At 39.4% G+C, this 22,046-nt stretch overlaps 1 protein-coding gene across 2 annotated transcripts in view; it reads right to left on the reverse strand.

Moving 5' to 3' along the window:
• Window positions 1-528: 528 nt before the first annotated feature.
• UBXN2A (UBX domain protein 2A) overlaps window positions 529-22,046 on the reverse strand; it is a 28,327-nt gene continuing 6,809 nt past the window's right edge. The window contains exons 1-7 of one of the 2 annotated variants that reach the window (XM_087882337.1): window positions 18,485-18,815; window positions 12,748-12,798; window positions 9,244-9,361; window positions 8,308-8,417; window positions 7,102-7,239; window positions 3,909-4,067; window positions 529-1,556 (exon numbers count right to left, since the gene is read on the reverse strand). In XM_087882337.1, coding sequence (XP_087738463.1) covers window positions 1,361-1,556; window positions 3,909-4,067; window positions 7,102-7,239; window positions 8,308-8,417; window positions 9,244-9,361; window positions 12,748-12,788 — 762 coding nt within the window. In that variant the 5' untranslated portion in view covers window positions 12,789-12,798; window positions 18,485-18,815 and the 3' untranslated portion in view covers window positions 529-1,360. Of the gene's footprint in view, window positions 1,557-3,908; window positions 4,068-7,101; window positions 7,240-8,307; window positions 8,418-9,243; window positions 9,362-12,747; window positions 12,799-18,484; window positions 18,816-22,046 lie in introns of those variants that run through there. The other variant, XM_087882338.1, reaches the window with a different exon arrangement.

The raw sequence follows: 22,046 nt of genomic DNA on the forward strand, positions 1-22,046 counted from the left end.
GTTGGTAATTTCATTGAAATGTTTTTGCAAAATTTTGGCAACAGTACAGAATTGGTTTTCCTCTTCCTTATGGGATTTTGTTTCTTAAATTTATTGCCTACTCTACACCTTTGGAATTCCCTGGCAGCTTCCCCATTCAAGTTGCAACCAAGGCTGATCTTGCTTAGCTTCCAAGTCCAGATGAGACTATCCAGAACTGCCATCTGCCAAGACATTTTCAATGATGAAAGCTGTATTTTATATCCTAAACCATCTGCCTTTGAATCAATTCAAACATGTAGTTCTAATACTGCACTTAAATCTGCTTCATTTCTTAATGGTTGCTTGAAACGTGTTCTCAAAGCTTGCTTCTATTTAGAAAACCAAAGGCAGAAGGCTTGCCTTTTAAAGCCGAAAGTTATTTCTCATATACTGTAGTAGGCAGACTCCTTATTCAGTGCTTCAATCTGAAAACTAACAACCGAAATATTCCTTAGGAGTAAAGCAGTAGAGCTGAGTTCTAAATAAATAATTCAGGACTACAGATAATGTATTTCTCTGTTTTTAATGGCATAAAATGCAATTGAAATTTAGGTCTATCCAGAGGTATGCCCATATAATTAAAGTGGAATTATTACATGTGGAATTATTCCGACATGTACAGTCATATGTCCCTAGGGAATACACTTGTCAAAATAGTAAAACCAGAATCACATCATAATTATTTCGTGTGTGTATTATATATATACATATGAAAGAGGTTGTGACATGATGCCGTTTTAGTCATTTGCTCCTCTGATATCCTAAAGCATACATTGGGAGACACATTTTCAAAAGAAACAACCACTACACTTAAAAACTGTACCTGCGGTATTTTTCTGTACAAATGAAATGTACATATTAAATTATGTCAATATCATACTGTAGCATTGATAGAATAAAATATATCAAACTATAACAGATAAAAAGTAAACAAGAATGAAGTCAAGTTGTGCTTTCAAATTTTTTTCAACTTCAAACTTACAGAAATATTCAAGATTTTCCCTACACGTTCCTTTACTGGTGACAGAATGCCCAGTTCAGTAGGGTTGGCTCTATTACTTTCTGCCAGGCTATTTAAAACAAACGAACAAAATATATATTAAAAAAACCTTTGGGGTTCAGCATACATTGCATACCTTTTCAAAGCAGCATTGTAGATGTCATATAAAGGCAGGAATTATTGCTATTCCTAAGTGGAGGTGATTCAGCTAAAATCACTCAACTAACAGTTGAATGTTCTACATTAAAATAATCACAACTGGGGACCTACTGTATGCATATTGTCTTCCACATTTCCAAGACCTTTCCTGCAACTGTTCTTTCTTTTAGGTAGAGAATACTAAGAAGAGAAACTCCGGAAAGGCTCAATATTATTTTTAAGTCTTTGCACAACAACAGCATTTTTTAAGTTAGCTTCCTCTAGTGTGAGAGATTCATTCAATAATTCTCGAAAAGGAAGTGAAGTAGTCAGTGTGAAAGGTCTTCTTCCTTGATATCTCTGGTAGTCAATTATGAAGTCTCTGATGTGGCTTATTCTAAAAGGGAAAGGAACAAAAATTAATGCCTGACATTTTAAATCACATTTTAAAAGAACAAATTTCATGGTGTCATGACAATTAGAAGAAACTGATTTTGAGCAAATCAGGACCTTCACTAACACCACACAAGCATATTCTAAGTTCTCCTATGGAACTTATTTTTATCATTACACATTTTAAGTTCTCCTATAGAACTTATATTTTCATTACACATTTTATCATTACACATTTAGAAAACCAGTTCTTCCCAAATTAACATCTTCTATGTTATGTTATGTTATGTTATGTTATGTTATGTTATGTTATGTTATGTTATGTTATATGTTATGTATGAAAACATTATGCTCATATAAGAATAAATCTGTTCAGGTTTTTCTGACTGTTTGCGATACAATGAAAGGAGGTGTTCTAACCTCAATCAGAACAGTTATAAGCATTATAGCCACTGCATATCCAAATGAATTGTTAATCCTCCATCCCAAATTAATTTTCCCTAGAAAACTGCTAATATTGCTCTTTCTGAATTTGAACCACGTGGTCAGTCATTGATAAGAACAGTTTTTCTGTATATACTAAAGGGGGTAGGATAGCTTTCCCCAGCCTGTTGTTCTGTATCAGTTGTTGTTCTATGCAGAAGTTTTAGTATCCTGTATATGGAGAGGACAACAACTTTGGAAAAACCAAAGGATAGATTGTTCTTTAGCCAGTTTACTCACTGGTTTCCCAATTATGGCAATTTTGAGATATGTGGACTTCAATTTCCAGAATTCTACAGCCAGCATATCCATTGATGATAATTTTAGCAATTGAAGTCAACAGGCCTCAAAACTGCTGTTATTGAGAAGCAATGCACTAACATCTTAGAGAAAAATAAACAGTCTGGAGTAATGCAACTCCCCTCCACATGCCATGTATTTCTATACTAGCTGGATACCTGTGCTCCGCTATGAAACTATGTGATCAGGCTTGATAAATCGACACTTATAGCTTGAAAATTAATGAGTAGTTATGGATCGGCCTCTCCTCTTCCCTTCTCTTCCTCAGGTTTGCTCCGCAGAAGCCTCTCCTCTCCTATCCTACTTCTCTCCCTCAGGCTGGGCCCATTGATCCTCTACTATCCCCTTCTTTCCCTCAGGCTTGTCCTACAGAGGCCTCTCCTGTGTTATCCCCTTCGCTTCCTCAGGCTGGCCCCATTGATCCTCTCCTATCCCCTTCTCTCCCTCAGGCTTGCCCCACAGAGGCCTCTCCTATCTTATCCCCTTCTCTCCCTCAGGCTGGCCCCTTTGATCCTCTCCTATTGCCTTCCCTTCCTCAGGCTTGCCCCACAGAGGCCTCTCCTATCTTATCTCCTTCTCTCCCTTTCAGGTGGGGAGTAGAATGTCTAAACTCCCAGCCGGCCAGATGAGTCATGTGCTGGCCACGCTCACATGACAGTTGGAACAGAGTTCTTTTCACGTGGGGAGGAGGACTAGAACATCTAACTCCTTAGCATCAGAGCGTGTTAATAATAATATAAGAAATACTAATGATCTGATGGTCATTTCGAAAAAACCTTTTTCAGCGAGCACCTAGAAGCCAAAAGGAACATACGTGCCAAATTTCAAGTCTGTAGGCTTTACAGTTCTGGAGATTTCGTGAGATGTGTGAGTGGTATTTCGCTTTTATATATATAGATATCACACAATCCATAGAGAAACAGTTTAAAAAAATACAATGTTTTGCAATACTGGATCAAATCCAATCAGACTCAAGTATGAAAAAGCAGAAACACAACTTTATTAGCAAATCAAAAGAGTTTTATCTTACAGTAATTTGGACTGCAGCTGTGGCTTATTCAACAAATTAGGGCTAAGCAAACTAAACCTAGCATAAAAACCTTGCCAAGGCTATCATACTGACATAAGATTTCCCGAAATTTCTGATGCCTTGATTCAGTGTGAAGCCAGTGGAAAATGAATGCAGCATGCACTGCGGCTCATTTATGTCACAATGGCTGTACCACTTTGCTTAACAGTGTGTTTCCTTTTTTGAATTTTTAAAAAATTTACACTATTATTTTCACATATACTTTAAAATACTTATCTAGGTTTAATCCATAGCTAATGTTGAAAAACTAATATATTTCATGGCTCAGTATTCAAAACAAATTAATCTTTTAAAGGCACTTTGGCTGATATCTAATACTTTCTTGGAAGTATGCCCCAATGGTTGCAATAGAATTTCATTTCTAAGTAAACATTTTTAGGAATAGCTTGGTGGGCTGTAATTTGTCTTGAAAGGAAGTAAATATCCTGTAAACTGCACAGTATATTGTACAAAATGAATTCTGTTAATGTGATCTATTCTTACCGATGAGAAATATTGAAGTTTTGTACTATCCTTGCTCCATCTGCTAACCAAATCTGGATTCTAGTGATAGGTTCTGAATTATTTAGCACTACTGTCGGTTTTCTCTTTTCAGTTTCTTCACCTTTTTTTTTTACTTTGGAAATTATTCTAGGTGTAGCACTGAAAAATAAAGTTTTAATCATATGAGATTATAATTTCACTTCATTCTAGATAATTTATTTATGAGCTATGTAGCTAAATACCGTTATTTCCCTGAAAATAAGACTCAGTCTTATTTTCTTTTGGGCTCCGAAATAAGCACTAGGGCTTCTTTTCGGTTGGTCTTATTTTATTTTTTTTTAGCTGCCCCATGTGCCCCACACCGGCTTACCTCAGGGCCCTTGCAGCCAGGCCATCCATGTCCCAACACCTGCCTCATCTTGTGGCTGCAGCACTGGCACGTTGCTCGGCCTTCTGCTCTCTGTTGCGTCGGTAAGCAAGCAGAAGTCGGTTGGCGGCCAGATGGGCTCTTGCTGCACATGGCTGCTGGTGCTGCCGTCGTAAGGAAGTTGTTGGGGCATGGATGGCCTGGCTGCAGGGACCCCTGAGGTAAGCCAGTGTATGCATGGGGAAGCTCAACCCTCCTCACCTCGTGTTGGCACCACCAGGCACTAAAGTAGGTCTTATTTTGGGGGTAGGACTTATGTTGGGCGCACATGCTAGGGTGCACATCATTGTATTTTAATGGCCCGTAAGCCCTTGCGGGGTGGAGTCTGGGCAACTGAATGGAGCTGAATGTTTACTGGCCGGATGCCCTTCCTGTCGCCAATGCAGAACTATATTCAGCAGATATATTCTCTTCGTGCCCAGAGAGAGAAATATCTGCCTCTACCTATGATCGAACTCACAGCCTCCTGATTATGAGGCAAGAATTCCACCTCTAGGCCACTGCACCACTCATGCTAGGGCGCACATATTAGGACTTATATTCAGGATAGGTCTTATAGCAAAAAAAATTTTTTTGATATATAGCAAAAAAAAAACAAAAAACCACCCCAAAACCCAACAACAGCAGAGATTTCCACAATGACTCAATATAAATAGAATTCAACATCTCCTGAAACATAATGGCCAAGACATCAAATTATGTCAGTTTTCTCCAACCTGATGTCTTCTAGATTGGTTGACACTCTTAGACTTCCCAAGCCAGCCTTGGATTAGGGAAAGGTAAGTAAGATTATCAATAAGGTAAAGACAATTAATATAAAGGAACGATACTAAGATATAATGTACAGTGATGCTGTACAATTTGAAGGGAATTTATCCAGAGGTAACTTAATGAGAGGGAGAACTGGACTATTGTTATGATTCTTGTTAGTCTTCCAGCATCTCTTTCATTTACAAATATTATTAGACTGGTTATTTGGTACTAAAATAGGATATTCAGTAGAAAGGCAGCAATATTTTCAGCTCCAAGTTTGAAGCAAATGTTTTGCATAGGTAGTCCCTGACTTACAACCATCCATTTAGTGACTATTCAAACATCCAATGACACTGAAAAATTGTTTACGACTTGCACTTATGATCATTTTAGCATCCCCATGGTCACGTGATCAAAATCCAGGTTCTTGGCAACCAGGATGTATTTACAATGATTTTAGAATCTGAAGGTCATATGAACCCCATTTGTGATCTTCTCAGATGGTTTCTACAAGCAAAATCAATGGGAGAAGCTGGATTTGCTTAATCATCCTGTGATTTTCTTAATACCTGCAGTGATTCATTTAACAGGTTTGGCAAAAGTTGGAAAATCACTTAACAAGTTGACAACAGAAATTCTGGTGAGGGGTCCTTTGTGCTCTCTGAGCTTGTTTTCTTACAGGCGTTTCATTACCCTAACTAGGTAACAAACACCGAGTGCTGTTTGCTGTCAGTTTAATATTCTAGTGGCTTGCCTGTCAGTGTTGGTGGGGGCGGCCTTAGAGATTCTTTGGTTGGGCTGTTTACTGATGACTCTTTGGCAGTTTCTTGATTGGGGTGTTGCTTACTTGATCGTTGGTCTGAAGTTAACCTTGGAATTAATATATGCTGATCTGGGTGCCGATTACTGGTGGAGAGGTGCTGGAATCTTTTTGTTCTCTTTTCGGCTGGTTGACTGTCTCTTTTGCACAGTCCATAGATCAGTGGTGAAATCTAAATTTTTTTCCTACCAGTTCTGTGGGCGTGGCTTGGCGGGCGTAGGGTCATGTGACTGAGCGGGATGGCTATGTAGACATGTGACTGGGGTGTGTGTCAAAAGACAGAAACTCACTTTAACAATGTCCTGCTGGAGCAGGGGATTGGACTAGATGACCTCCAGGTCCCTTCCAGCCCTGGATTGCTGTGCTCTTTCAAGGTATCCTCTGAAGTTGCGTCTAGTGTCAGGTTTGTGGTCCTTCCTTCTTCTCCTTTTTCCGTCCCTCCCTCCCTTTCTTTTTCTTTCTTTCTCCCCTCCCTCCTTCTCTTTCTTTCTCTTTTTCTTTCTTTCTCTCTCCCTCTCTCTTTTTCTTTCCTAGCATCTCTTTCTTTCCTAGCATCCACGTTTTTGGCCTAGCAGGCCTCAGGGAAGCCTCCTGGGAGCAAAAATGGACCCCCCCCAAAAGGTAGTTTAAAAAAATGCTTTAAAAATTAAAAAAATAGTTCAGAGGATCCCACGGCACAGCTGATTGGCACCGCTGATTGTTGGAACCTTTTTAAAACTTTTTTTTACTACCTATTGCCCGAACGGGTAGTAAAAAAATGCTAAAAAAAAAGTTTAAAAAAAGTTCAGTGTCAATTGTGCGGTGCGATCATGGGAACTTTTTTTTTTTCTTTTTTTCTTTTTAAAGCATTTTTTTTTACTACCGGTTCGGGCGAACCAGTAGCATTTTCACTACTGATTCAGGAGAACCGCCCCGAACCAGTAGCATTTCACACCCTGCTATAGATTATGTTAATGTCTACGAGTCTATTCTGGTTCCTGTTGTGGTTGTAAGGTGAGAACTACCTATAGAAGTCTTCTTCAAAATCCAGAAATGTAGGCGCCATCTTATTCACATTATACATTTTTTGAGATTTACTCAAAAGTAAATATAGGCAGAGGATTGAAGCATAAGAAGAATGAAAGAAAACTATCACCTCCATTCATTTCATAAGCTAGTTTCAGTTACTACCATAAAAGCATGAAGCTGCTCACCTTCCCAATCGATACCCTGCTCCAGAGAAAGGATGAAATACTGCCTTCAGTGACATATATAACTCATCCTTCTTATCATCCACCTTCACATCGACCTCTTCTTTGTCACAGATCTTCTGTAACTCAAGAGGCAGCTCCCTAAGAGAAATATTTGAAACATATGGAAATTTCAGGGCTCAATTGCAATCATAGATCAAGGACTACGTGTATGTCATAGTCCAACATTTCCCGACTGGACTACTGCAATGGGGCTCCCCTTGAAGAGCATCCGGAGGCTCCAGCTGGTCCAAAATGTGGCCATGCGGGTGATTATGGGAGCGACGGGGCGCTCCCATGTAACACCTCTCCTGTGCGAGCTGCATTGCTCCCAGTGGTCTTCCGGGTGCGATTCAAGGTGTTGATTAACATCTTTAAAGCGCTCCATGGCTTAGGACCTGGGTACTTACGGGATCGCCTTCTGCTACCGACAGCCTCCCACCGGCCAGTACGCTCCCACAGGGCGGAGCTCCTCGGGGTGCCGTTGGTCAGACAATGTCGACTGGCGACCCCTGGGGGAGAGCCTTCTCAGTGGGGGCTCCTGCCCTCTGGAATGAGCTGCCCCCGGAGGTATGGAGGATCCTGGACTTGCGTACCTTCTGCCGTGCCCTGAAGACTTTGTTATTCCAGCAACCCAGGCTAGCCTAATTTTAACGGTTTTAAATTTTAAATTGGATTTTAATGGGATGTTTTAATTGTGGGCCAAAGTATTTAATCTGGTTTTAAATTGTTTTTAACTTTTATATTTATGTATTTGATTCTGGCTGTTCACCACCCTGAGTCCTTCGGGAGAAGGGCGGTATATAAATATAATAAACAAACAAACAAACAAACAAACATTTTGTTTTCAGCTTTTTCTTCTCATTTTTTTTCCATATACTGTATAATAATGAAGCATCTCCATATATAAGACCAGTTTTGAATTTAAATGTCAACATATCATACTTTGTCCATTGAAACAGCTCACCAGCCAGCAAATATATTACCAAACAAACATGGAATGCCAATTGATTAGTTTGTCTTTCACATATCTCAAAGAAGGGTATCATTAAAAAAAAAAGTTTGAATTGATGCACATTTTGAGTAGACAGTATATCCAAAATTTTGCCCAAACTGGGCAGTCACTACAGAGTGTAATGTGCAAACCCCATTAATACAAATCTGACTTGCCCCTTTTTAATGGAATCCAAGAAGCGCTGGTTTGCAACATCTGTGTAACTTCGGAGTTCACTATCATTTATTGTAAACCCATTTTTCCATAATGTAATAATTGTATCAGCCTGTAAAATGAAAACACAAATTATCATTATATCAAGAGCTAAGCCACACCATTTATGCAAGAATAAATGTATAAACATATGAGCAGTACCTCACAAAGATCAGTCCAAAATGCCTATATACACCAACATCTTTCACTGTGCCTTTTGATGCTTGTAAATTTCCTTTCTTTCTAACCATGTCCTTTACTTCACTCACTGCCTTCTGTTTATTTATTTATTTATTAAATTTATAGGCTGCTCCTCTCACCAATAAGGTGACTCTGGCCGCTAGCCTGCCAACTTCATCCAACTGTGATTTATGGCCTCTGCTTCCCCTTGATCCATTCACCCTTTCTTCATGTACTTATTTTTTCATGTACAAACGCTTTTGTATTTAATGCACTTTTATTCCTCACTTATTTGTTCTTGAGTCATTCTCCTGTTTTACCACCGATGTTTTAGAAAACCGATGCTTATCAAATGAAATGGTAGTTTTTGCATTAATTCTTGCTACTTTCCTCTTTAGTAGAGCAATAAGAGAATTCCTCATTGTCATCCATAGATGCACTTCTTCACAAATATACTGAACATCAGTTATTTAATCATAATCTGACCTAAGACAGAATCCAAATAGCACACAAGTCCAAGCTGATATGTTTTAGCCTGTTGCCTGGCATATCTCTGCTTAATTTTTTCCTCCTTATCTTCTTTTTCCTACTTCATTTTCCTTTCTTTTTTGACTGTTAGTTGATTTCAGGGGAAAACACTACTGCTTAAATAAAAACTGCTTTAATTTTTAAATAACTACCATGTCTTGCAACCCCGCATCCATTTACTTTAAACTTACCTTAGCCTGCTCTGAGCATACGGCCCCAACTTTCTGAGCTTCTTCAAAAAGGTTATCAACACAATTATTCTGCTTTGTACCATTCTGAATTTGGCCATCAGTTTTGGGTTGGCAAATCCTGCAAAGTAAGATGGAAAACTCACATAAAACGCATTGTTTGAATTAAACATAGCCTATAGGTTATGTTTGGTAAATTTGCTTTTCACAGAACTGTTAAAACATTTCAGAATATATCTATGTGTACTATATCTTTAATAGTCCTTAGTTTAATAAGACCATTCCAGTTCAACCCAACCCAACCCAACCATAAAGGGGTAATTTCTCAATGCCAAATACAGTTATAGTAATCATGAGGGCATCATGTTGGAAAAGGGTAATCTAGCATCATGAAAGCACGTCACTGTCTTTCTCTCTGCCCAACCCACCTCACAGAGTTGTTGTGAGGAAAATAAAAGGCAGGAGTATTAGATATACTAATTTCCCCAAGTTATATATAAAAAGGAGAAGATAAAAATCTCCTCCTCCAGTAAGACAAACAGGACCTTCTACATCACACACAATAACTGTTCCCCCCCCCCCCCCCGGTCTACTTTAGTGTGTCATTTGTTAGACCAGAATCTCTTTATATATTAATGGAACTGAAATTAAGCTAAGAAAACATGTGGATTATAGTACTGCAGGACTACAAATATTTCTACTTGGGTTAAAATGTTTTTTGCCACTGTAGATACATCTGGAATGAAGTGCCTTCATCTTCGTCCATGTTTTGTGTGGTGCCTCTAAAAAAACAGCTGTTAAAAAAGTTCAAACATTTGTCTGAAAGACATCTGTGGATTCACAGTACTGGAGTCAGCCACCACCACTGCCACTCAGCCCTTTGCCAGGAAAGGAATGACAAAGGCTAGGGAGCATGGAACCCCAGAAGTCCCTTAGTAAAGTGATTTGTGGCCCATGCTGTGCGTAGCGCTACCTGTTGAGCACCCCCTCTTTCTTCTCTGACTCTTGAAGCACAGCTCTGGCTGCTGTTACCAGCTAATAATACAGTGAATGCCCTGCATTTTCTACTCCAATGACTGCAATGGATGCTGGCTGTATCAGTTGGACATTTCTACTGGAAGTTTCCTGCAAGATATCATGCTTATTTGTGGATTATAGACTGTGGCTGGAAGTTAACATGAGATCTCTGTCTCCATATTACTTAATAGGACATAATAGTATAATTGCTGGAACTGCTTATTTACTGTAGTGGTGTTTCGAAGGATGTTGAGAAGATCTTTCATTTCATGTTAATTTTTAATTTTTCTCCAAGACATTGCATATGGCAGCCTCTGGTCTCCTGATGTATGGTGTAGGGTGCCTGATAATCATTCAAGCTGTCAGCCTATCTACCACAGCTTTCTTAACAGTTTATTGTTTCACTATAGCACCATATAATGAAGCAATTATCTTGATTGAAAGAGACAGAAGTTGTACTCGTGCCATATATATATAAAAAATCTTTCATTTATTAAAACAGTGTGACAGAATAATCCTTTTAAATTTGCTTGCTAGCATATGTGCAATCAAAGAAATACTAAGAAAATATTTCCTTCTCCTAGAAAATATAGTTACAGTTATCAAGGGAATGGAAACACAATCTGTCTTTTCTTATATGGAGAGTTGTGTTTTTTTAAAAAATGAAACCTTTTCTACCCAAATCTTCAGCCAAGAGCAGCTCCATTCTTTAATGGCAAGTATAACTCAATAATTTATTATGAAGGAGAAGAGTTAATAATTACTCCAATACAAATTATATCACTTGCCCAAGTCTGCAGCTGCAGCAACCTGTTCATTCAGGACTGTAGAAAGCATTGAAAAGGAAATCTACTGCTATGAAAAAACATTTAAAAGTCAGCTGAACAATAAATAAAAGAAACAGAAACCTTAACTAATAATTAATATCTAAGGAAAGCTTTCTCATTCTGCTCCAATACAGTCTACCAGAGGTCAATTTACACAGTCCTCAGCATTATGAGATTGTGAGCACTGAAGACCCAGAAATTTATAGGACACTAAATGGGGGAATGCTGGACAAGTCATTTTTTTTAACACACAAAAGCCTAACAAAGAATAACAGTTAGAATATTATCTCCGTAATCTAAATTTTAAAAGAAATGTTAGAGCATAATGAGAAATTATACTTTTGATTGGAATCATTATGCCATCAATGCAATCACTGCATTTACTAATCCTCAAACATTTCAATTCGTACCTATTTCAAAATCTTACCTCTTTCCAGATTTAGGTACTTAATCCTTGCCTAATTGTAAAAATAATCGCACAACTGGTCTTGCACTTGTGACCGTTGCAGTGTCCCTTTGGTCATGTGATTACCATTTGCAAGCTTCACAACTGGCTTTTGACAAGTATAATTAATAAAGCTGGCAATAAAATCGTGACTTGTGGTTACATGACTCACTTAATGACCTACAGCGACTCATTTAACAACCAAATGGGAAGTGATGGTCCATTGCAGTCACATGATGTCTCTCTTAGTGACAAGACTTACTGATCCCAAATGTGGTGGTTAAGCGGATATTACTGTATCTACAGAAAACCGATTGCTTCTGACACAGTGAGACACAAATACCTCTGTATGCTTCATCTCTTCTGTGCACATAAAAGAAATACACAGAGAGTTCTACCCTCCTCTCTCTCCCATCTGTATTTTAAACATGTACTGACACTTCAGCAGTTTTTTCAGGGATTCACACAGTGCTGAACTCTGCTGCTTGGAAGTACTCGTCATAAAATACCACTAGAGGGAAAAGATAAAAGACTTGGACTAAATGCAGCATGGCATCAAGTTCACAGACTAAAGTGTCTTGAATTTGAAATGTCTTAAGTTTGAAATGAATAGTTCCAACTCCCCAGAAGCCTTCTGAGCTTCAAATGGCACCATTTAGAACTGATACTGCATTCTAAGCCCAAAGCAGGATCTTTTCAAGCTCAGAATACTTCTGGAGTATTTCGGGAAGACTGCCACCAAGGTTGGAACAACCCTACTTAGAACTTGAAACAGCTGTTTTAGAATCAAAGATTTTTCACACCTCTTATCATAATTTTTTTGGAGTATAACTATTTGATTTGGACTGTACAATAGAAGAGAGGCTTCAGTCTGTATTCACAAGTTTACAATAATCTTTGCATCTGGGCAACTTCCAATGAGCATTGCTATTGATTTTAGATATCTTGATTTCCTTATTAAGCTATAGAGTAATTCTTCCATCAAAGCATCTTCCTCCTCTAAAACTGAAAGCAGTTGACACTGACTCTCCAGAACAGCCAACTTTAGTGGCAAACTAAAAGCTTCAGAAGACTGAAGCATCTGCTTAAACTTTCATTCCACTCTAAACAATACTAATACTAGCCCCATACGTTACACAGAAAACTAGCTGAAACATATGCTTCAGTTCATATTAGGTTTATTAATAAGCAAGAATCAAAGTAATAAAATCTACCTACCATTCTGGATTCAAGATTTCAATCTTGTCAAGTTCTTGCATTTTCTTCCACCTAATGTTAAAACAAAGTATTACCATCATGAAAGAAAACAACTTTTTAAATTCACAAACATAAGCCAGTTAGTTACCGGTACATGCCTAAGTATTCCAAGACAGGAGGTGGGCAAGTTTCTTCCCAATTCACAGAGTGTAGGTAGTCCTCGACTTACAACAGTTCGTTTACTGACTATTTGAAGTTACAATAGCGCTGGAAAAAAAGTGAATTATGACCATTTATAGTGATTGTACAATCATGGACCTGTGATCAAAATTCAGGCGTTTGGCAACTGACTCATATTTATGACGGTTGCAGTGTCCTGGCATCATGTGATCACCTTTTCTGACCTTCCTATAAGCAAAGTCAATGGGGAAGCCAGATTCACTTAACAACCGTGTAACTAACTTAACAACTGCAGTGATTCACTTAACAATTGTGGCAAGAAAGGTTGTAAAATGGGGCAAAATTCACTTAATTTTTCAAATGTTTCACTTAGCAACAGAAATTTTGGTGTCAATTGTGGTCGTAAGTCGAGGACTACCTGTATTTGTTATGGAGTAAAAGGGCAGCTCAATAGGTCCCTGATGGTTGCTAACTATACAAAGGACCAGAATTCCTAGTTTAAATTGTCAACAAAATCAAATTGCCCAAACAGTGCCAGTGGCGCTTCAAAGTGCACCTTCAATGCAGCTAAAATTCCAGTTCATAAAAATATATTAAAGGAAGGGATTAAAATAGAATACTAAAAGAAACTAGCATGGTGGTAGATGATATTCATGTAAATTATTATCCCAAATAATAATACTGTTCTGTTTGTCTTTCACAAATGTAAACTTCCTTTCCTTTCTTTTTTAAAGATTGAAATATCTTACATTTGCACATATATTTTCTTTTTTTTTAATAAAAGAGAAACAATGATTTCTTTTTCCCCCTCATTCTATGTTGCCTTCACCTATGCAAGTGTAACTATATTCATGGTTAATTTTGTTTCAAAGATTCCAGACATGCCATAACTATAAGACAGGCCAATTTCTCTTATTAGTACACCAGTAGTTCATTCTGAAAAAAAAAATATACATGCTGGCTTACTAAAAGTACATATTTAAGTTATTGCAGTAAAAAATGTTCTTTATATAATGCATATACATAGTCCTCATTTAGCAGCACAATTGGGGCTGGCAACTTGATTGTTAAGTGATTGCTAAGTGAAACAACAATTGTGTTTATGATTGAACTTCACTGTTCTTTTGCCTTACATGTGAAGATCATAAATGTGGTGACTGATCACAAATTGACTTTTTCATTACTGTCGTAAATGAGGACTACTTGTTTTTGCTATTAAAACTAATAAACTCTGATGGCTTCACATAATGTACATACCACAAGGCTGTGGTTGACTGCCAGTCACGATAGTTAATGTGCTGTGAAAAAGTATTTGCCCTCTTTTAGATTTGCTGATCTCTTTACATATATTGCCAAATATTTTCTGCCTGTCCTAATGATAGGAATCTGAGTAAATAAATAACATCAAAGTTGTGCAACAGTATTTTATTTCATAAACAAATATTGTATACTAGGTAATGTGCTCCTTAGGCAATTACAAGCAGTAAGTGCTTGTAAAGTCCTTTAGCTGAAATAACTGCAATCAAGCTTTTTTTCTGTAACTGATGGTCTAATGCTTGCACCACAGTGGGAAATGTTGCCCTATTCCTTCACTGCAGTTACTTCAACTCTGTAGCATTTAAGGTTTTGCAACCATGAACTGCTTGATTCAGGTCTTGCTGCAACATTTCTATAAATGGAGTTTGGAGTTTAACTTGGCTATTCTAAAACACTGAAGTTGTTTTTCTTCATTTGTTCTCTTCCATGTCCAGGATTATTGTCCTGTTGCATGATCAACTTTTTTGTTTGCTGACCGACAGTTGGATTGGTATTTTCCTGTAAAATTCTGATAGAAAGCCAAATTCAAGATTCCTTCAGTGATGGTGTGTCATTCATTTCCAGAGGCAGCAAAGCATCTCCCATATATATTATCTTCTCCATGTTTGATAAACAGGTCGGTATATAGTTCTTATTTTGAAACATAGTGTTTGCTTTCTAACTGAACAACATCTATGTAATCCCCAAAGGTTCATTTTTTACTATTTGTCATGTCCCTCCAGAAATCCAAATGCTTTTCAACAGTAACCTGTAAACTTACAGATCCCTATAGGAATCTACAAGCTGTTGTTGGATTCTTTGTGACTTCAAGGATTATTTTATGTTACACTTTGTTTTGTGTTTTGTCTGGCAGAACAGACAAAAATCTGAAAGGAGCAAATATTTCTTCACATAATTACTGTATTTTTCGCACTATAAGACACACCAGACCATAAGACACACATTAGCTTTAAAGGAGGAAAACAAGAAAAAAAAATGCCTCTGCCTCCCAGCATGCATCCAGTATTTATCTGGCTAGAGTCCTTGCAGCAAATAGCAAACAGCCTGGTCAGGTCCAGCATGTTATCGCAGACCCAGCACAGGGTTGGGCACAGCCCCAGAGTGTCAGGGTTCCGCTCTGTTGTGGCCACCACCAGTCAACTGAGCTGAGCTGCCACCACCACCAGGAAACGCTGGAGCCTTCCCTGCCGAGCAGCTGATTGGCAGTTTGATCGGCCTCCCGGAATACCGCCAATCAACTGTTATAGGCAGTGGGGATTGCCACCGCTGCCTATCACTGCTGCTGCCATTTGGTGATTGGCAGCGATAGCAATCGGCAGTGATTCCCACTGCCTAGAACAGCTGATCGTCAGTATTCCGGGAGGTCGATCCAGCCGCCAATCAGCTGCTTGGCAGCGAAGGCTCCAGTGTTCCCCAGTGGCGAACGGCAGCAGCGGTGACAGGCAGTGGTAGTGGTAAGGACAGGCCAATCCCTTCTTCCCCGCCTCAATATTCGCTCTATAAGATGCACAGACATTTCTACCCACTTTTTCTAAGGGAACAATATAGCTTTCAATGGGCCTTTCCTATGTTTACATGTGCATTACCAGCCCTATAGGCAGAACTGAAAGAGAATAACTGGCGTAAAGTCACATTACATAGAAACAAATTACACTGGCACCATAATTCCTAAAATTCCAAGCCAATATTATCTGTAAATTGTTCAGGTTCTCATAACATGCAAAGCCATAATGAAGTTTCTTGGTTTTAAATTAGAATATGTGAATTAAGCCACCGTATTTTATAAATAATGGTTTATAACTGAACATATTTTGTGAACCGTCCAACTATATGTATTTAATAATTCATTGTTAAATCATAGCTAAGGACTCAGATGTAACCCAATGATGTGGCTCATGTCATACTAAGTCATGATTTGAGTAAATATATTACATGATATTCAGTAAATATGGTAAGCCAAACTGTCTAAGTATCTGCTATAAATTTGCCAAAACCAATCTATCACATTAACTAAATTCTATGCATGGAACTACTTTTAAGATATTTTATTCATTCATTCATTCACTCACTCACTCTGCCCTTCTCACTCTACCCGCAGCAGCGCGGGTAGTGACGGGAGCAGCATGGCGCTCCCATGTAACACCGCTCCTGCGCGAGCTGCACTGGCTCCCAGTGGTCTTCCGGGTGCGCTTCAAGGTGTTGGTTATCACCTTTAAAGCGCTCCATGGCATAGGGCCTAGCTATCTCCAAGACCGCCTGCTGCCACCGACGACCTCCCATCGACCCGTGCGCTCCCACAGAGAGGGCCTCCTCGGGGTGCCATCAGCCAAACAATGCAGGCTGGTGACCCCCAGGGGGAGGGCCTTCTCTGTGGGGGCTCCCACCCTCTGGAATCAGTTGCCCCCTGAGATAAGGAGAATCCATGACCTCAGTGCCTTCCGCCGTGCCCTTAAAACCTTCCTTTTCCAACAAGCCGGGCTGGCCTAATTCTTTTTAAGTGTTTTTAATTGTTTGGTTTATTGTTTTAATTAATGGGGCCAAATTTATATACATTTTTTTAAAACTGTATTTTAATATTTGTATTTGATGTTTTTATTTGGCTGTTCACCGCCCTGAGTCCTCAGGGAGAAGGGTGGTATACAAATTCAAAAATAAATAAATAAATAAACAAATAAATAAATAATCTGGTTAGGATTAGTGTTATCAGAAGCTGCTGAGAAGCCCAGGAATGTGACCAGATCCCCATAAAATTTTCTAGTACAGGACATCATGACAATCATGTCAGTACTGTATCTCAACTAAAGTCCAGAAAACCTATTGCTTCTAAAAACGTCACTGCATGCAGGGGTTAAACAAATTCTGACAGATTTGCAACAGAAATATCCAAAGCCCTATTTTTCTAATAAGATTATTGGATTTTTCTGGGCATCAAGAAAGACAGAAGGCACTACTGCACTCCATTAACAAGAAACAAATGCACAATGTTTTTTTGGTACAAAAAAACTTAGCTTCACATAGTATAAATACTGTAGAGGGAGATAAAGAGCAGGAGGCTGATGATATTTTAATCTATTTATAACACAGCACAAAATAAGCATTCCTTCTATATCTCAACAATCCAAATATACTGATAGTAACATTTGATTAGCAAAAATGAAGGGACTTCTGCTGTAATGTAAGCTATTGTTTTTAAATCTTATCTGAATCTTAAAGCTGCAGTTCCAGCTTTAAAACAAGGATCTTCCTATCCCTGTGTCACACTGTTATCCTTTCCCAAATGTTACCATCTTATTTTCCTAATCCCTCACTGCCAATGTCTAACACAACACACAATTAACTTAACCATGGTTTCCTGAAGAAATCCAGCTTCTTGGGTATGCAGATCCACCTAATCATAAATTATCCTGGCCAGTCACATTTTCCAGTAGCATAATGTGGAATTCACATCGAAACCAATGATTTTTAAATCTTTAATTCGCGTACTGAAGGTATTTCTCAATATGGATTTTCTTTTTCCTCAGGAGAGCAACTTTCGCTTTACTTCGGAAGAACAGAAATCAGAAAGGACTTGGACGCTTTGATCTAAAAATACCCTACAGTATGAACTCTTCAGAGGTTGCTTCGAAGCGATGCTTCCGAATGGACGGCAAACTGAATCAATACACGGCAAAGGAACGACGCGAGGAGATTGAGACGCGCGTACTTTATTGGACTGCACTATCTTCCATTTACGCGTAGGTCGTCCAATAAACCACAATTGGCTCCCGGCCAAAGCCACACGTACATTGTGGTTTATCACGGTCTGGCCCTCAGCCAAACTATATTTTGCAGAATCAGCACCCTTTTAAAGAACTTGTGTCGACCATGAAAAACCACAGGCGGCGCTAGTAAAAACGTCAGCGCCACTGGGGCGCCTTCTCGTTGAAACCGCTTAAGTTTGGGCTGGGCGCCCAAACGCCCGACTTCCCTTCCCCACCCATCTCCGAAATCAAATAAACTGCTGCTTGTCCTGCCTCCCCGCAAAAGCACCCACTCCCGGCCTTCCCCCGGGGATGGGGATGGGGGAGCGGAGAGAAAGAAAGAAGGCTCTTCCCACCTTCACGCAACTTGATCAAACCCGCCAACTCCCGCGGCCGGTCCCTTAAGGTGCCGAGTCACGCTTCCCGCTCGATGAGAGGCCACTCTCTGCTACCGGCGCTAACTTTCGCACTCCTGGGCTTTCTTTGCCCAACGGCTTGAAATCCCTGTCAATTCCGCCTACCTGCTTTTCCAGGGCCGGTGCGTCGCTCCCTCCGACAGTAGTCACCTACTTCCCCTCCCCAAAGGGGAGAAACCGGCGGCCGCCACGCTGCGCTATTTGGAACCGATTGCGTAAAGCCCCGGCGACCAGCGCGTCTGGCTGGGGCAGCATCGGGCTCTTTTTCCGCCCATAGAGGGGAGGACCTTGCTGGCTCTTATTGATCCGGAGGGAGGAGCGGATTGGAAGATCTTGGCGGCTTCTGGACGCCTTATATCCCTACTGTATTTTGCCTTTGGCACAGCAGCAGCAGCAGCAGCGCGAGTTGACTGCTCCGGCGGCGGAGTTTGATCACGCTTGCGGAGAGACGCGACAGCAGCAGCTCAGCTGTTGGAAATCGTCTGTCTGCTCTCCTAAATACAAATAGGCTGAGAGGAAGCCCCGTGGCGTTGTCTTTTGAGAAATGGGTTCAGACTGTACAAGAGGTCAGATAGTGTAAAAAAAAAAATTTTTTTTTTAAAATCATTTTTAATGTGTGCCGGTGTGTTCACTGAAAAAAGTGACAATAAAGGTCATCTTAAAACGTGCTCAAACGTGCAGAATCGCAATCCCATACCGCAAGGACTTGCAGAATGAAGATAGAAACCGCCGACTTTTGTACAAGTTGAGTAAAGCGCGTGTTTAGGCGATACCGTTGTTAAGGGGTTGTTGGACGGGGCAACTTTACTATTTCAGGCTAGCGTTATCCCATCTGCAAAAGGAGTGGTTCGCATTTCAAGCTAAGTCGTGGTTTCGTTTAACCATGGTTTCTTTAATAAATCAGTTGATCGGGTTCATGGTTCAGGCCAAGTCAAAATCAGACCACATTATGATTTAACCTGTGAATGCTACGGTATAGGACTGGTAAAGGATCCTATCTGAAACTTGATGAGGCAGAGAGATAGGCAGTGCAAACTATACAGCAGCAACTTAATACAGTACACAGCTTGACATCACATGGCTGGCTCCTCTATTTCTAATAGGTTTGCTTAAACTTAAGTTTTAGATCAATTTTTTTTCCCAAAAAGAAAGCTTATCAATACTCAGGCCATTTCTCAAAATTTTTATGAACAGAAAAAATGCACTGAAATATAAGGAAAACATATCTAATTCTGATTCATTTGCTTTCAGGAATATCCGTCTGCCTCTTGGGTGTATCCAGTGATTCCATCTGCTCAATGCTGTTTCGGAAACAACTGGACATACCATCAATTTTTTAAAAAGGCATGGCTGCCTGTGGTGCATGCTTGGGATGGTATATCATTGTCAACTACATCTTACCTTTGTGTATGGCATTGAGTTTTCCCCGTGACTGGTTATCACAATAATCCATAGAAACAAGAGACTAAAAGATTAATTTTAAATTGTTTGACTTAACGTGTTAGAATGTCTGCCACTTATACGATTAATGTGCCTTATGTTGCCATAACAAAGGAAGAATTATTTATTTAATCTAGGGATGAACAAACGTTGGCTGCCTGAGGACTACCCCAATGTTTATGTAACTTTTAATGAGCCACATTATACTGGGGTGGGGGTGGGGGGGCTATGGGCATTTGGGAAAGAATTTTCAAAAGTTTTAAAGGATAAAATTAGCACTGCAAGCACCTGCAAACTTTAATGCACTGATATTATTCTTTAAATCCTCCAACACTTCCCAAAATGGGCCTAAAATTTTGACTCATCTCATTTGGGGAGATTCTTGGGAATTAGAAAAGAATGGACTGCTTGCAATCTCTAAGCAACAAGTATTGTGTACTATGTTCTGGTTTGAGTCACTCCAAATGTTTTGGACCATGATTTCTATAAAAGTTGCATTGGTCAGACTAGCAAGAGTTAATGAGAATTCAGATTTTTGCATGGTTACAGATTCACGCCCCTAACTTCAGAAAAGTAGTTGATGAAAAATGGGGTTCAAGGAAGAACAGCAAGGTGGAAATCACTAAGAAAAACACTGAAACTTGTCACTTTGTCAGAAAGCATTTGAAAGAAGCCAAGGGAGGTCAGGAGGTTTCATAAATGAGAAATCTATGGAATATGAATATCAGATTTTACAGGAGAATATTGGTCATCTGTCATATGAAATGCAAGTGGGTCAAGACAGTGACCCCAGACATATAAGACATGTCTACAAGATAGTAAATAATGAAGAACAAATTCAGTGTTTTAGAATGGCAAAGTCATTAAGTCCAGATCAAAGTTCCACAGCAACACTTTGGCAGGACTCAAAATGAGCAGTTTATGCCAATAAAGCCTCTAATGTTACTTGGCTATTAGAGAAATGGGACTAAATCCCCATAGATGATATATGATCACCAATTCAGGAGGTGCTTGCATGCAATTCTTGCAGCAAAACATGATGCAATCACTTACTGAAACTAAGGGACGATTGTTTTTCACATTGATTTACTGCAAGCATGTATTTTGTCATGAAATAAATGAAAAATCACCAAAGTTACTTGTTCCTTGTTCATTCAGACTTAGTTTTTATATCATTAGGACCCAATAATGCTTTGATAAGTGCCAAAATATATAAAAGCTTAAAAATTCCAAAAGGAGGATGCTTTTTCATACAGATGCAGATCTTAAATTAATGCAGAGCCATCCCTTATTACCAAATATCTATTTAAGAATAGTCGGTAAAAAGCAGATATAGTTTATTTGTTCTCTAATGCAAATATTTGCAATGATAGGAAGTTGCTTGTGTTAAGTATATTTTTTGTCAACATGCAGTATTTGATCAATATGTCAATATCAGTATGGATCCTTTTTACAAATTCATTAGTCAGCATATAAAACACCCTGTGCAGATGTAGAGAAAAAAAATCCATAATTCTGACTTCATTTTCATTTGGAACATTTGTATCCCTCTAGGGGACTTGGGAAGCTGTAGCTCTCTAGATATTCCTTAATTACAACTCCTAGGCCCGTGATGGCGAACCTATGGCACGCATGCCAGAGGTGGCACACAGCGCCCTCTAATGGCACGTGAGCCGTTGCCCCAGTTTAGTTCCGCCACACATGTGTGTGCGCCTTCCGCTGGCTAGCTGGTCTTCGGGTCTCTACCTTGCATGCGCGGGGGGCAGGTTGCATGCAGGGAGGTCGCATGCATGGGCTGGGGCACGTGCGGGGGGCTTGTGCACATGCGCTGGAGTGGGGCGCATGTGCATTTTGGGGGTTCGGGAGCGCTTTGGGCACTCGGTCAGGAAAAGGTTAAGAATCACTGTCCTAGGCAACGGTGAGGAATACTGGCAGTTGCAATTCTGCCATGGACTTGTAATGCATCCATTTTGTGATTCCAAATTCACAGTCTCATGAAATCAATATATCCATTAGCCACAGAGAAACATCTTATTACAATATTTTCTTTGAAGATGAAAAATCCTGAAGATAGCGCATGGTCATTGGAAGTTTGTAACGTTTGAGTTTTGTAACATTTGAGTTTATTTACAAACATAAATAATAAATGTAACTGCAGAGCCTAGCTGCAAACATCTGTTGATCAGCAGCCCCAAATTCTCCTGGAGACCAAGATTTATTTTTCTAG

This window comes from Pantherophis guttatus, chromosome 1 (assembly GCF_059756535.1).
Source record: "Pantherophis guttatus breed Tessera chromosome 1, ASM5975653v1, whole genome shotgun sequence".
Taxonomy (NCBI): domain Eukaryota; kingdom Metazoa; phylum Chordata; class Lepidosauria; order Squamata; family Colubridae; genus Pantherophis; species Pantherophis guttatus.